This window comes from Coturnix japonica, chromosome 2 (assembly GCF_054131305.1).
Source record: "Coturnix japonica strain WE chromosome 2, WE-NBRP24, whole genome shotgun sequence".
Taxonomy (NCBI): domain Eukaryota; kingdom Metazoa; phylum Chordata; class Aves; order Galliformes; family Phasianidae; genus Coturnix; species Coturnix japonica.
In genome coordinates, this window is record NC_140664.1 from 59,963,550 (window position 1) to 59,979,088 (window position 15,539).

General features: G+C 40.9%; 1 protein-coding gene across 8 annotated transcripts in view; it reads left to right on the forward strand.

Annotated features, from left to right (window-relative positions):
• The window catches only part of CNTNAP2 (contactin associated protein 2), a 568,010-nt gene that overhangs the window by 279,274 nt on the left and 273,197 nt on the right, over positions 1–15,539 (forward strand). For all 8 annotated transcript variants that reach the window (XM_085539942.1, XM_015854925.3, XM_085539944.1 and 5 more), the window contains one exon: positions 12,265–12,414. In XM_085539942.1, the coding sequence (XP_085396068.1) occupies positions 12,265–12,414 (150 nt within the window). The remainder of the gene's footprint in view (positions 1–12,264; positions 12,415–15,539) is intronic.

Genomic DNA, 15,539 nt, shown 5'->3' on the forward strand with positions numbered 1-15,539 from the left:
ATTCTCCGTCAAGGGTGTCTTTGGGAGTTTGTCTCCAAAGTCCCCAGTTTAGTGAGGGCCAATTATCCCCCATTTCTGTGGTGTTTTCTTTCTTCTTTGAAGTTTGAGGATTACAGCTCAGCATTTTTGGGAACGTATCTCGAGCAAACACTGAACTTCCAAACATGCAGGCAAACACTCTTTGTAATATGGTTTAAAAGCTTTTGTGACATTCCTGGTCCACAGATAAGCCAGCAAGGAAGGGTGCCTCTGTTGCCAGACACAAGCATTATTGCCTTCTGCAGTGGTCAGCTCCTTCGAACAGCACCCCTGAAAAAGACTGTGTGAAAGACAGAACTGGTTTTCTTTTGTTGTCTCAAAGCTTGCTTTCGTGAGGCCTTTCTGATGATAAGACTCTGATAGGCAACTGCTAACTATCCAGGAGGGTGAATGGTGGGTGTTATCGTACCATCCCTGCTTAGGACTGCAAAGATAAGCAGGAACAAGACAAGCAGTCTTTTCCAGGGGTGCTGCTCGAAGGAGCAGACCACTGCAGAAGGTGATAAATCTTGTGTCTGGCAACAGAGACCACCAACCCTTGCTGGCTTATCTGTGGACCAGGAATGTCAGAAAAGTTAGTTTTAAATCATTTTACAAAGAATTGTTTGTTAAGAAGAAGAAAACCCCCCACTGAAATGGGGGATAAAAGGCCCTCGCTAAACTGTGGACTTAGGATACAAACTCCCAAAGACACCTTTGACGGAGAATTCCCTGAGGGGAAAACTTTGTCAGAAGAACCCGGGGACCAGCTTGCTGCAGAGCTCCCTGGCTGTCTCCCATCCCCCGCGGTGATCAGACAAGTTCCTGAGATCCATGGACCTATTGTGTACCTCGCTGGACCCACGGTGGTGACTATCTCTTTCACTCTCTGCAAAGACTCCTTGCTTACATTTCTTACTTTTCTTATCGCCTACCTTCCCTTCCCAATCTCCCTAAAAACAGCTAGGACTTTAATAGACTGTTTGGACCAACATTTGAACCGTTGCTTTTTAATCTCACGCCGGGTATACACATATCAAAGAACCTTGCCTCCCTCCTACAAATTGGAGCAAGACAGTCTGCTTGTCCTGTTTCTGCTTATCTTTGCAATCGTAAGCAGAGATACTGTGGCACAATAACACCTACCATTCACCCTCCTAGATAGTTAGCAGTTGCCAGTCAGAGTCTTATCATCAGAAAGGCCTCACGAAGCAAGCTTTGAGACAACAAAAGAAAAACAGTTCTGGCCTTCACAGGAGGCTGGGGGAATCATGGGCCTACTGCCCCCCCTGTCATGGACATAGATTGATCTAGATAATTCTGTGGCACTTACAGATAGAGACACATGCAGATAGAGACAACTTTCTGATGCAGGTGGTCGAGGAACCGATGTGGGATGGGGTGATACTGGACCTTATTTTCACCAACAAGGAAGGACTTGTTAAGGAAGTAAAAGTAGGGGGTAGCTTGGGTTGTAGTGATCATGAGATGGTGGGGTTCAAGATCCTGAGTGGAGGAAGCAAAGCAAAAAGTAGGATTGCTACCCTGGACTTTATGAAAGCAAACTTTGATCTCTTCCGGGACCTACTTTGGGCTATCCCATGTTAAAAGGTAAGGGGGCCTGTGAGAGCTGGTTAGCATTTAAACAGCTCTTCTTCCAAGCTCAGGATCAGTGCGTCCCTGAGACTAAGAAATCAGGAAAAGGTGGCAGGAGACCTGCATGGATGAGCAAGGAGCTCATGTGCAAGCTCCAAGGAAAGAAGAAAGTTCATGATATGTGGAAAAAGGGTCTGAACACTTGGGAAGAATATAAGAATATAGTCAGGACCTACAGGGATGCGATGAGGAAGGATAAAACCCATCTGAAGTTGAATCGAGCTAAGGTGATAAAGGATAATTAAGAAGGCTTTTTAAAGTACGTTAACAGCAAAAGGAAGGCTAAGGAGAATGTGGGCCTCATACTAAGTGAGGGGGGCGTTCTGATAACAGGGGATGCTGAGAAGGTAGAAATACTGAACACCTTCTTCGCTTCTGTCTTTAGTGAAAAGGCTCTCCCTCAGGAATCCCAGACCCTGGAGGTTAATGAGAGAGTCTGGGGAATGGGAGATTTCCCTTTAGTCAGGGAAGAAGTGGTCCATGAGTGCCTAGGAAACATTAAGGTCCATAAATCCATGGGACCTGATGGGGTGCATCCACAGGCACTGAGAGAGCTGGTGGAGGTCATTGCTGAGCTGCTCTCTGTAATCTTTCAGAGGCCTTGGAGAACTGGGGAGGTGCCTGAAGACTGGAGGACAGCCAGTGTCACTCCGGTCTTCAAAAAGGGCAAGAAGTAGGACCCAGGTAATTATAGGCTAGTCAGCCTCACCTCTGTCCCAGGGAAGGTGATGGAACAGCTTGTGCTGGATGCCATCTCCAGACAATTGGAAGAAAAGGAGGTTATCATGAGTACTCAGCATGGGTTCACCAAAGGGAGGTCGTGCTCGACCAACCTTGTGGCCTTTTATGGAGATGTCGCTAGCTGGGTGGATGGGGAGAGAGCGGTAGATGTAGTCTACCTTGATTTCAGAAAAGCTTTTGATACTGTCCCCCATGACATCCTTATAACAAAGCTGAGGAAGTGTGGGATAGATGACTGGACAGTGAAGTGGGTCGAGAATTGGCTGACTGGCAGAGTGCAGAGGGTTGTCACTGGCGGTGCAGTGTCCAGCTGGAGACCTGTAACTAGCGGCGTCCCTCAGGGGTCTGTGCTGGGTCCAGTCTTGTTCAACATCTTCATTAATGATCTTGATGAGGGGATAGTGACCACCCTCAGCAAGTTTGCTGATGACACGAAGTTTGGTGGATTGGCTGACATGCCTGAAGGCTGTGCTGCCATTCAGCAAGACCTGGACAGGCTGGAGAGCTGGGCAGTAAGAAACCAGATTAGGTTTAACAAAAGCAAGTGTAGAGTCTTGCACCTAGGAAGAAATCATTGCATGCACCAGTACAGGCTGGGGGAGACCTGCTGGAGAGAAGCTCTGCAGAGAGGGACCTGGGCATCCTGGTGGACAACAGGTTGGCCATGAGCCAGCAGTGTGCCCTTGTAGCCAAAAAGGCCAATGGCATTCTGGGGTGCATTAAAAAGAGTGTGTCCAGCAGGTCGAGGGAGGTGATCCTCCCCCTCTACTCTGCCCTGGTGAGGCCTCATCTGGAATACTGTGTCCAGTTCTGGGCTTCCCAGTACAAAAAAGACAGGGATCTCTTAGAAAGAGATCCAGCATGCCTGGAGCATCTCCCCTGTGAGGAAAGACTAACTGAACTGAGTCTGTTTAGCCTTGAGAAAAGAAGGCTGAGAGGGGACTTGATCCAGGTTTATAGATACCTGAGGTCTGGGGTCCATAGTGGTCTCTTTTCAGTAGTGCGTGGGGACCGGACTAGGAGTAATGGGCTGAATCTTCAGCATAGGAAGTTCCACACGAATGTGTGCAAGAACTTCTTTACGGTGAGGGTGACGGAGCACTGGAACAGGCTGCCCAAGGAGGTGGTGGAGTCTCCTTCTCTGGAGATATTCAAGACCCGTCTGGACACCTACCTGTGCAACGTGGTGTAGGGAACCTGCTTTGGCAGAGGGGTTGGAATCGATGATCTCTAGACGTCCCTTCCAACCCCCACAATTCTGTGATTCTGTGATATCAAACTGGAAATTTGGGCTTAGATAGACTAAAGCCTAGACCATCAATTTGTTTTATCATTCATAGAAGTTTAAAAGAAGTTGGCATGTGTAGAACAAGGTTAATCAAACCATATTTTCTTTGTTGTATAACCCAGTTTTAAGCAAAGTGGAAGGGAAATGTGTTTTATAAACAGATGACTGAATTATTCTGCTTTGAATAACTTAAAAAGCAATGGATGGAAAAATTCTTTTATCAAATGTGTCACTTGAATTTTTTTTTTTAATTCAAGCTGTTTTCCTGACAGTAAGACACAAGGTACAATCCATAATGAAATCTGATTTTCACTCAACATGCTATAGACTCTCAGATGTGATTTGATTTTGTTTTAACAACAATAAAAGTAAACCACCAAATTTACAACACCTTTATTTGAAAATCTTTTTCCATAACATCTCTGTGATGTGAGGGCATGTCATGCATGAAACAACAGATTTACTGCAGTGATTATATTTATTTACTTAGGATTTATTTATTGAATGTGAATTTTACAGGGCATTTGTGAATCTCTTGTTGTTTTGTACCATACTTCACTGTTGAAGTTGCTGTGTATTGGTGACAGTGGCTAATAAATTTACAGGAAGGTAAACATGTATGTTTTTTAATGTGCATTACCTTCTATAATCATTTATTTAAGAAAGAAAGTAATGTTCAGGTTTTCAACAGTTCAGAACACAAATGTGTTTATCATCACTTTTTTTAAAAATTATTTTTTATTTTATTAGCATCAATGTTATCATCGTGCATTTTACAAGGACATTTGGGAAATTTTTTAAAAACACATTGGGATCTCAACATGATTAATAATTTGACATTCAGATTCCTTTTGTATGGTAGCTATATTAAAAATTAGGCTCATTTTAGCCTGTGCGTTGGCATTTGTTTTCCTTATTTGTCACTGCAACAAATGACAGTTGTAAACCTTAAGAAGTTACAGGGAATTCTTGCCATGCTGGCATTGCAAGGATGACAGCAAAGTAAGCAGCCTTATTAGTTTTTCTGTTATGCACATATGTTTTATATAAAGTACTCAGATGTGAAATGTCTGTTTGCTTGCTTTTGCTTTGGGAAGTGGGTTGTTTGCTAGCAGATTCCCAAATATCTAAATGAACTTACTGATGCTCTGAATGAGAATACACATTTTGGTATGACAGCTCCTCCAAGGTCTCCAAGCAAAAAGCACAGGTTTTCAGTAGCAATCATACATTCCTGTTATAAGGAAAAGTTGTGCTCAACCAAGTTTAACTGGCAGTGTTATGAGAGCTTTAGCAGCAGTGAACTCAATGATTTATTACAATTCTGCTTATGAACTATGTAGGTCAGTGATGTATTTTCATAAAATGCTAGTGACAGATTATATTATGCTTCACAAGGATAACTTCACTAAACATACAAAGATAATATGCTTTCATGATTTATTGACAGTGGGTCTGATAATTACTAACTATGCATATGACTGTTTAATAGAATGCAACAGACAGTATGCAATGAAGAATGATTACAGAGGTACAATTCAAATTCCTATCAAGATGAGATCGTAGGGGGGAGTGAGATGAAATTTTCTGACACTAAGAAATCTAAGCTTGCATGAATATTTTTTTCATAAAAGCTGCAGAAAGAAATAGAGAAATATATCTATTGACTCGCAGCCTTTCTGTTGTGTTCTGAAGACACCTGGGATTTGTCTTCAATGACATAGGCATCCATCCCTTATGTATGTATATAGAAAGATACTCTGTACACCTTTTTTTCAGCATGAGAGGTGATGTTAGTATGCTGCTTTATTTTATTTTTTACATCAATTATGTTGAAATAATCATTAGAAATTAATGGTCAATAAGTCAAAATCCTAATTTTAAATTAGGATTGTGGTCACCACAAGGGGTAAAATCATAGAAGCACAGAATCATAGAATCCTTAGAGTTGGAACCTCCTCCTTAGAGAAGGAACCCTTGAAGGTCACCTAGTCCAACTCCCCTGCAGTGAATGGGGACATCAACAGCTAGATCAGGTGTCTAGGGCCTGATCCAGCCTTGCCTTCGAAGTCTCCAGGGACGGGGCATCCACCACATCACTAGGCAACCTGTTCCAGTACCTCACTACCTACACTGCAAAAAATTTTTTCCTTATATTTAAACTAAATCTACCCTCTTTAAACTTGAAACAATTTCCCCTTGTTCTATCACCACAGACCTTGATAAAGAGTTTTTCTCCTTCCTTCCTATAGATTTCCCTTAGATATTGAAGGCCACTATCAGATAACCTTGCAGCCTTCTCTTCTCCAGGCTGAAGAGCTCCAGCTCTCTCAGCTTGTCCTACTAGGAGAGGTGTTCCATCCATTGTATGATTTTTGTGGCCCTCCACTTTATGTTATCCAACAGGTCTATATCTCTCCTGTGCAGATGGCTCCACATCTGGATGCAGTACTCCAGGTGAGGCCTAACCAGCACAAAGTAGAGGGGCAAGATCACCTCCCTCTACCTGTTTATTATGCTTCTTTTGATGCAGCCCAGGATACAGTTTGACTTCTGGGCTGTGAGGGCACTTTCTGGCTCACGTCCAGCTACCCATCCATCTGTACTCCCCAGGTCTTCTTTCAGCAGGGATAGTTGTTTGACCATCAAACAGTCCACTCCATCAAACCATATATTTCCAATTTAGAGAAAAGAATGTAATGGGGTGCCATGTCGAAGGCCTTACTAAAATCCACATTGATTATATCAGTGGCCTTTTCTTGGTCCATTGATGCAGTGATACCATAAAAGGCCACAAGGTTGGTCAAGCAGGATTTGCCTTTGGTGAAGCCATGCTAGTTTTCCCATATCACTTCTCTTTCCACAGACCTTAGCATAGCTTCCAGAAGGATATGATCCATGATTCTTCCTGACACAGAGGTGAGACTGACAGGTCAGTAATTCACAGGGTCATCCTTTTTACCATTTGCATAGTGAACAAAAATAGAGCGGTGTATTAGAAATAAATGGAAAATGCTCAACTGGGTTGGCTTGCAGGGAAAACTCCAAAAGGTGCAGTCTCCAGAAAGAGATCCCTCCCTTGTGACAGTCAACAATTAAATGGGGCCTAGGAGAGGTGCAGCCAGGCTCCACCCCTTCTGGTCACACCGGTGAATGGCCTTCACCTGTGCTCCCATGGCTGACTCATTGCTTGCCTCAGGTGGTCAGTCAGTTCAGGTCATGATTCAACAGTTCCCATATGCCTTTCTTGAAAAGGAATGTGATGTTGCTTTTTTCTAGTCACCAGTGACGTCACCTGATTGCCACAACTCTTCAGTTATCATTGAGAGTGGCTGGTGACTACATCAGTTAATCCTTTAGGACTCTGGGATGCACTCTATCAGGATCCATAGATTTGTGGAAGTTCAGGTTCCTCAGGTGGTCAAGAACCTGACCTTTGCTTACAGCAGGAGCGACATAGTTTCCCCAATCCCTTCCTACCAAACCAAACATCTGAGAGCTGTGTGATGAGCAGTTATCACAGAAGACAGGTCAAAAATGTGTTAAGTACCTCAGCATTCTCCTTCTCTGTTGTTACCAGCCTGCCTGAGCCACTGACTAATGAAGGTACACCCTCCTGGACTTTCATCTTCTGGTTGAGGTACCTGTAGAAGCCTTCCTCGTTCTTCCTGGAAACCTAAGCCAAGTTCATTTCCAACTTGGCTCTGACATTCTTGACCCTATTCTTACACAACCTAGAAGCTTCCTTATACTTTTCCCATGGTACCTATCCCTGTTTCCACTGCCTGTGCATTTTCTTCTTGATCTCCAGTTTGACCAGCAAGTCCTGGTTCAGCCATGCCAGTCTCCTGCCTTCCTTTCCTGACTTGCTACACCTGGGAATGGAGAGCTCTTGCACACTGAGGAAAGCTTCCTTAAAGATCTGTTGGCACTGCACCTGTGCCCAAGAGGATAGTTTCCCAGGGTGTTTTGTTGACTAACTCTCTGAAGAGCTGGAACTTAGCTTTCCAAAAATTTAGCACTATAGTTCTACTCTTCACCTATAATCTCATATCCCTCCAGAGCATGAACTGAACCATAGTAGGGTAAGTACAGCCCAGGCAGTCTCCAGTCCTGGTGTCAACAATCATCAGTTAATTTGCATTGATGAGCAACAGATCCAGTACTGCATCCTCCCTGTGGGGCAATCACAATTACTTGACTCAGAAAGTTGGCCTCAGTACATTCTAGGAGCCTTCTAGATTGCCTATGACTCGATATGCTGCTTTTCCAGCAAATAGTTGTGTGGTTGAACTCCTTCAGCAGGATGAGCACTTGTGATCATGATGCCTCCTGTAGCTGCATGTAGAAGACTTCATTGACAGGCTCGGACTGATCAGATGGCCTGTGATGGACATTGATCACAGGGCTCCCTTTGCTGCCTCAGTTTCTGTCACCCATAGGCTTTCAACTTGCTCAAGACTGTTCTTTAGGGACAGCTCTTCACATTCTATTCCCTTCCTGATGTAGATAGCAACACCCTGCTGCCCTCCTTCCTCACATGTTACTTCTGACCACCTAGTAGCTGTTGATAGCCACACCTCTTAAGGCACTGAGTCCTTTGAGACCCCAGCTATCACCCTGTTCCTCTATGTAGCTATGCCATCCCACATCTCATCATGGACATTTCTACACCTTTGAGAATGGCAAGCTCAATCCAATGCCCACAAACCCAGTGCCATGTTGTCAAAATAAATAAATAAATAAATAGACAAATAAATAAATAAATAAATGTGTTAATGGCACCATTCTCAATGCCAGGTATTTAAATATAAGATCCTTTGTTTTGTTTCCATGTCCTCATCCAATACATGAGACAGAGAAGATGATGTGTGAATTCAGTTCCCTTAGTCATCATCCCAAGGCCTTTTTGATAGCCCTTGTCCCACATGTAGCTGCATCATCTTTCCCTATATGGAAAAGTAGTAACAGGTCGTAGACTGATGGCTGCACCAGGCTAGGTGGTTTCCTAGTGATATCCTCCACCTGAGCCCCAGGAAGACAGCAGACTTCTCTAGGAACAGAGTTTGCTCACCATATTGGATGTTCAGTTCCCAGTAGGAAGGAATCACCTACAACAAATAGTTGTCTCTTTTTCTTCAAAGATGTAGTCTTTATGCTGGGGGACAGCTGCTTGCAATTTTATTTTAGTTAGTTTGCCTAGTCTGAGTGGGCTTTCCACATCCAGGGCCACATTCCTGTTACTGAGAAGCACCTGGTGAGGTGGAGCAAACAAGGAGGGTTTTCATTTGCAGCTTCAAGTGCAGACTTGCTTTCATCCAGTCCTTTCCTTTGTGTTCTTCCCTCCAGCCTTGCAATATTTTTCCTCAACTTGATGCAAGAGCTGAAGCAGTTTTGAGAGAGAAAAAAGAGTATCCAAAATCGAGGTCTTATGCTAGTAGGTTGCAGGAGAAGCACATGCTTTTCTCCATGGGAAACCAAGAGAGCACCAGTCAGCGAGAAGGAGAGTGCTGTCATCCTGTCAGGAGCTCCAACTTTCTTCCTCTGTGCACCAGGTCCTCCAGGAATGCTGCTCCTCCCCTCCCCTCTGGGAACTCAAAATGGCTAAAAAAGGCAATCCACAAAACCAGAAGATTAACTCTTTAACTCCCACTGTTTTACATGATGTTCTGATGTGGAATACCAACAACAAAAACAAACAAATAAACAAAACACAGCAGTTCCCAATTACACTTTTTAATCTACGTATTTCATTCTGTAGCCTGGCTAGAAGGCACAGAAGATTGTCTCACACCTCCCACAGCTGTTCTGACTGCTACCACACCATGCCAGTGAAAGGCTCATGCATTCTACATCGCCAGAGGTCTGGAAGCTATACAGTTGCCTTCAAATTCAGACAGGGTTACAACATCTATCCTGACAGGAGCAGACATACTGGCTCTTATTTGACTTCTGTAGTGGAAATGATTGAACCAGTGCTTGAGCACTTCACAGGAAGGGAGGGCCAACATAAGGGAACTCAAGTGCATGCAATGCACCTGAATGACCAGAAGGGATGGTGCCACGATCTACCCCTTCCCAGACCTCATTTAAGGGTTGGCACTGGAGGCAAGGGTATCTCTCTGGAGGCTTACCTGAGGTCTTCTGAAGGAGAACAGCTTTTTCTTCTTTATGCACCCACTGCTATTGTGTTTGAGTGTATTCTTACTTGCTGCAGCCTGGGATCTTGCTGCTCTCATGTCATTGTTGCACTTTCCACTGTGTCACAATCATATTACAGATGGCAAAAGTCTGTTTTCTTATTTTCTTTAATAATTAGATTTTTTTTTTTCCAAGAAAAGAGAGCTAATTTTTCTTCTTTTCTACCTCTTACAGTTCCTAATGGAGGAAGGTGAATGATAAAAATTAGTCACAAAGTGAAACATACAGCAGTAAACAATAACTTAGCCTGATGATTTCTTAGAGACAGTATGATTTTTTAGTCTATAGTTCTAGTCTATGTTCTGCTGTTGTTTAAAATGTCGTACAAGTACAACAGGGTTATGATGAACCTTTTTTAGTGTTCTTAGAGCTGCCTAAAGTATACAGTCTAAGATGCACATCAGGTTAACCAGAAGTATACTAGGTTTTATGTGTTTTGCTAACAATGTCAAAAAAATTATCACAAGATGAAGGGGAATGTCCTTGGAAGTTATTTGTTTGAGAGAGATGCTTGCCATGTTAGTACCTCAGACTGCACTGAAAATTCAGTGCAGAAAGATAAAACCAGTGATGTTTCAGTGTTTTAAGAGGTGGTGTACTCAGAAGAACCCTTTAGAGGTGTAACATAAAAAGCAAAAGCTTATATTATGGCAGTAAAGGTATGCTAATATTTTTTGCATCACATTCTGAAGTTTTATGTCTGTAATATCCTCCTTTCTAGGAAAGGCTTTAAGTGTACCTCTCTATGGACTCGTGAATGAAAAGACTCAGCTACTACTTTCAGCCTTTAACAGAAAAAAATTAATTTTGCCCAGAATTCTGTGATCATTGCCATTCATTTCAGGGTAATAAAGAGTTCCTTGACTAAAACTGAAATCGATTTTTTTGAATTGCAAAACATCTCAAGCTGTTACACTGGGATTTTTAACTATAGTCTGAAATGCTTCAGATAGAGCAGCATATACTTTAAAAAAATTGTCCTCTCTGAGTTTATATGTAAAATATAATTTTGTGAGTTGGAAGATAGTGTTTTTCTTATTGGTTTGTTAAAAATAGTGAAAAAGGATCTCGCAAACTAAAAGAAATCTTACCTGAAATTTGTTTATTGTTACACTAGATTGACCAAGCAATGACAGAAATATTTCTTATTGATGCATTTTTTTAAATTTATTTGTTGTTGCAAATAAATAAATTTATTGCCTATTTGCACTAAGGAATCTTTCAAGAGTATTCCAATGTATAACACTCACAGTTATATAAGAAATTAATCTCGTATCTTAAACATGTAGAAAAAGTTGGAAAAATTATTCATAATATGATGTTATGATGTGGAATACTGATAGCAAAATTACAAAACCATGACACTAGGTATATCTGTTTGCCATCAAATTTATTCCTTTTTCATAAGAGATGTCATTAAACGATAATGTTTGCCATTTACTTGTTCATACCATGTAAGCTACCTCCAAAAAAAAAAAAAAAAAAAAAAAAAAAAAAGACCAGAACAAACACTTTTATCTTTCACTGTCTGTAAACGCCAACTTAACATGCTAAGCTTTCTACTATCTCCTAGAATCAACAGAAAGTACTTCAGTTGTTTTGTTTGTTTGCTTGTTTCTTTGTCTGCTTTTTCTTGGCTATAGTTTGATGTTGTTTGTTTGAAAAAAAAATAAAAAAAGAAATAAATGAATGAACAGATCCATGTACCTCATTGCTGGTACATACATACATACATATATTGTCAGTATAGGTAGCATAGTGATCCTCTAAGTTTCAAGTTTTTGGTAGACATTTGATGGATTTACAATGAATTTGTGATAATGCCTTCATCTTCCTCTGACTGAACTCACATCTCACTTACAAGATTGTCTGTTTGTTCATCTTCCACAAAAGTTTTCCTTACTCCTCTTTTTTTCTTTCCTTTTTCTTGCAAATACATAGCTTTGGATAAAGGCAATAGCATATTGCCGCAGCAGCCACTAGCATGTGTGGACCTGTGGACTAGAATTAAATTTATTAATTGATGTATTTTCCTCTTGAGCTTGATCAAAGAAATTATTTAAATATATTTCTCATCAGATAAATGTAGAATATGGCTTTTTGGTGGGCAAGGTAAGAGATAACGTATATTTAAAAACACACTTGTCAGAATGGTCAGTTCAGTAGTTTCAAGATTTGCGTTTATCCTGATAATGCCATTTTTATTTTAATAGCTACTTTAATAATACTGCTTGGTTTTCACACTGAAATCATTTCTGAAATAGACTTTGCATAAAGAGATTGGAAGAGGCACTCTAGACACTTACAAATAATAAATATTGCACAATGTAAAATGTTTCAATGTCTTCTGTTTTTTCTAGGCTCTGGTCTCAATGATGGGCAGTGGCATGAAGTTCGATTCCTAGCTAAAGAAAATTTTGCAGTTCTCACCATTGACAGAGATGAAGCTTCAGCTGTTCGAACAAACAGCCCTCTGCAAGTTAGAACTGGAGAGAAATATTTATTTGGAGGTAAAAAAAATAATAATACACATCTGCTTCAGATGCTCTTCTCTTGATCTGTGTGAGATGGAGCTCAGACTGCAGTTCAGTCACTTTATATTTGGATCTCCTGAAATGACTGAGTGCTGTTTGTAAAAAAAAGTATAGCAGAATGCTTATCGGCACTCAGCCATGTTAGAGAGCTCTCTTAGTTTCTTGTAGCATCAGAATAGTTCTCCTTACTGTGTTCAACATACATTTTATATAGCATTCGCTTCAAACAAGAAAACCCTGTCCTCATAATAGTTCCTCTATTCAGTTAATTGGCCCTAGCTTCTCCCAAACAACAGCAATAATGGAAGAAAGGTTTCTTAAAAGTAACATGATTGACAATGCATATCAAACAAATCTCCTGTCTACTGTTGAGAACAAACAGACACTGCTTGTTCTTTGTCTCACACTCTGGTCTTCCAGGGTTTCACAGTGATAAGGTCGATCAAAGAGTCTGATAAGCTCTTTGGTGACTTGCTCACAATCAGAAATGCTAAATTTAAATTTACTTCTAAAAATCAATTTACCTTGTGAAGGAAGGGAGGAAGGGAGGAAGGGAGGAAGGGAGAGAGAGAAGGAGGGAGGGAGGGAGGGAGGGAAGGAGGGAGGGAAGAAAGGAGGGAAGGAGGGAATTGCACAAGAGAGGATCCTTCTCTGAATGAGTCTGTATGTTTTCCCAGAGTATTTTGTTTTCTGCATGGGAACCTTCCCAATATTAGTAGCCTATTTACATGGCACTAAGAGACAAAAATTCTTTTCAGTTCTGGAAACCTGAAGACAGGAAATATCACTGATCTTAGCCTTTTGCTGTTATGTTTTTGGTTTGTTGTTGTTATTGTTTTTAAGAGCTGCATTATTATGTTAATTGAGAGCTTTCATAAATCATAACTGTAAGTTGTTTAGTATTTCTGACCATTAATAGTCCATATACCACAAATAGTTATTTCTGATTATGGTTAGAATGTGTTTCAAAGTGAGACAAAGTGTTTTTATTTACCTTCTCTTTCTTGGCTTGGATTTCTGGAAAGAATTGAACTATCCTTCCTTACTAACCTCCCAAGAATGATGCTTCTTTGTTGTTTCCAATTATACACATAAAACAAAAAGGAAAAACAGAGAAACACAAGAGTTAAAATGAGTTGTTTAACTTATTTTACTCTGCTGGAGATAAAGGCCTGTTTTGAGACATCTTAAGCTTGCACCCAACCACCAAATACCCTAATGCCCAGAGGAAATACCTGATTAGAGTCATAAATCAATTTTCTTTCTATTTTATAGCATTTCATCTTAACTATGACTCCTTTCCCTCTCCTTTTTACTGTCTTAGCAAGAACAAAGTTATGCAGTGTGCATCTGCCAGTCCATTATGCTGCTTTTCTGACAAGTAAAGATGAATGGAATATGTAGTAAGTTACCTATGATATGCCAGTCTGTGGCATACAGTAAATTCTTTCTGTACAGCTGTACAAAATGTATTCTGTGTAGGCTCTTTTTCCTGGAGTGGAATTAATTTGTCTCTGAAATTTGGGTTGGCCTAAAATCTTAACAAGGAGCTGGAAAGAAGGGGGAGAAGAAAGAAGTGAAGTACAAGAGGTAAATGCACCTTCCTCTGTTTCATACATGTAGGGCTCTCCTATGTGTGAATCTAGTTTTCTTTAAAACTGTTATCTATAACCAGAGTATGTGAGTGTGTGTTTAATTTTGTCATGGAGGTATGCAGCCTGGATGGCCCTGTCCCTGTGACTAATGAGGCAAGTCACTTACAGCCCATACACTCCAGGAGAGGGAGAAAAGGGCAAGGGTAGGGAGATATCAGATGGGTCTAAAAAACAAACAAAAAACAACAACGGCAATGATCTGAGGAGGAATGGCAATTTACAAAATGCAACAAAATCAAACAAAAAGAGAGAAAAAAGTGTCCAAAACTAAAATGTTACTTGAGACTGCAGGGGGATCATGTGCTTTTCATCATGGCAAACTGAGATACTCAGTGAGAGAGCAGCTACTGTCCTGCCAAGAGCTCCACTTTTCTTCCTCTGTACACCAGGTCCTCTGGGAATGCCACTCCTCCCCTCCCCTCCATCCCGAGAACCCAAAATACCCAAAAAAGGCAGTCCACAGAACCAGAACATTAACTCTTTAACTCCACTGCTTTACATGATATTCTGATGTGAAATACTGACAACAAAAATCACAAAACCACAATAAATTTTTATCAGGTTTTCCATTTTTTAATCATTACAAGCATCCATCAATAATAGCTGTCATAGCCATAGTCAAACTACATTTATAGTAAGAGTGCTTCTGAAATCCCAAGTACACTATCTCAGTAAATCATAAGTGTTCAGACAAGGACTGGAACGGGCTGTATTTTTTAACAACTATCTTGCTTTGGATTGTTAAATCCAGTAAATCCAGTTCTGTTAGTCCATCAATATATTGCTTACAACAATGCAAGTAGAAATGCTGGAAGTAAATCAAGCTCCCAAAGAAAAATAGGTACATGCAGGAGACTGATACTTCATGAAAACAAATTTTAAAAAAATCAAATGTATGATAATGAGTTTAGGAATGGATATATGGAAACACAAGTCCTGCTGGAATAACTTCAGCTTTTGAGCCAGGGCTTATTAGAGATGGGAAATGTCTGCCCACTAGAAAATGAATGAATGCAATTTTCACATGTTCTCTCCTTATTTTGTATAGTATAGATCTGTTGCTAAGCTGAAGATCTTGGCCTCAACGTACATACCTGGAAGTTTCTCAGAAAAATAAAATGAAGGAATTGCATTCTTTTTGATATATTTTACTCTTTCCCCTCTATCCTGATTTCAGCTGAGACAGTTTTAACAGCACACAGATATTTTAGTTACTGCTAATCGATGGGAGTGTACCCAGCACAAGGTTGGGAAGTGCCACTGCCTTTATGGCACAACAGCAGAGGACAGGGCTGAATTAGGTAAGCAGTTATTTCATACCATGTGATGCTATGGGAATACTGCGAGTTGTCTGGAATCTGCTCTGGGCATTGGTCAATGAGACCCTGTGTTAGTAGTGGAGCACTGTTCAGCAGACAGTTGTGTTATTAACAATGTATTGATTGG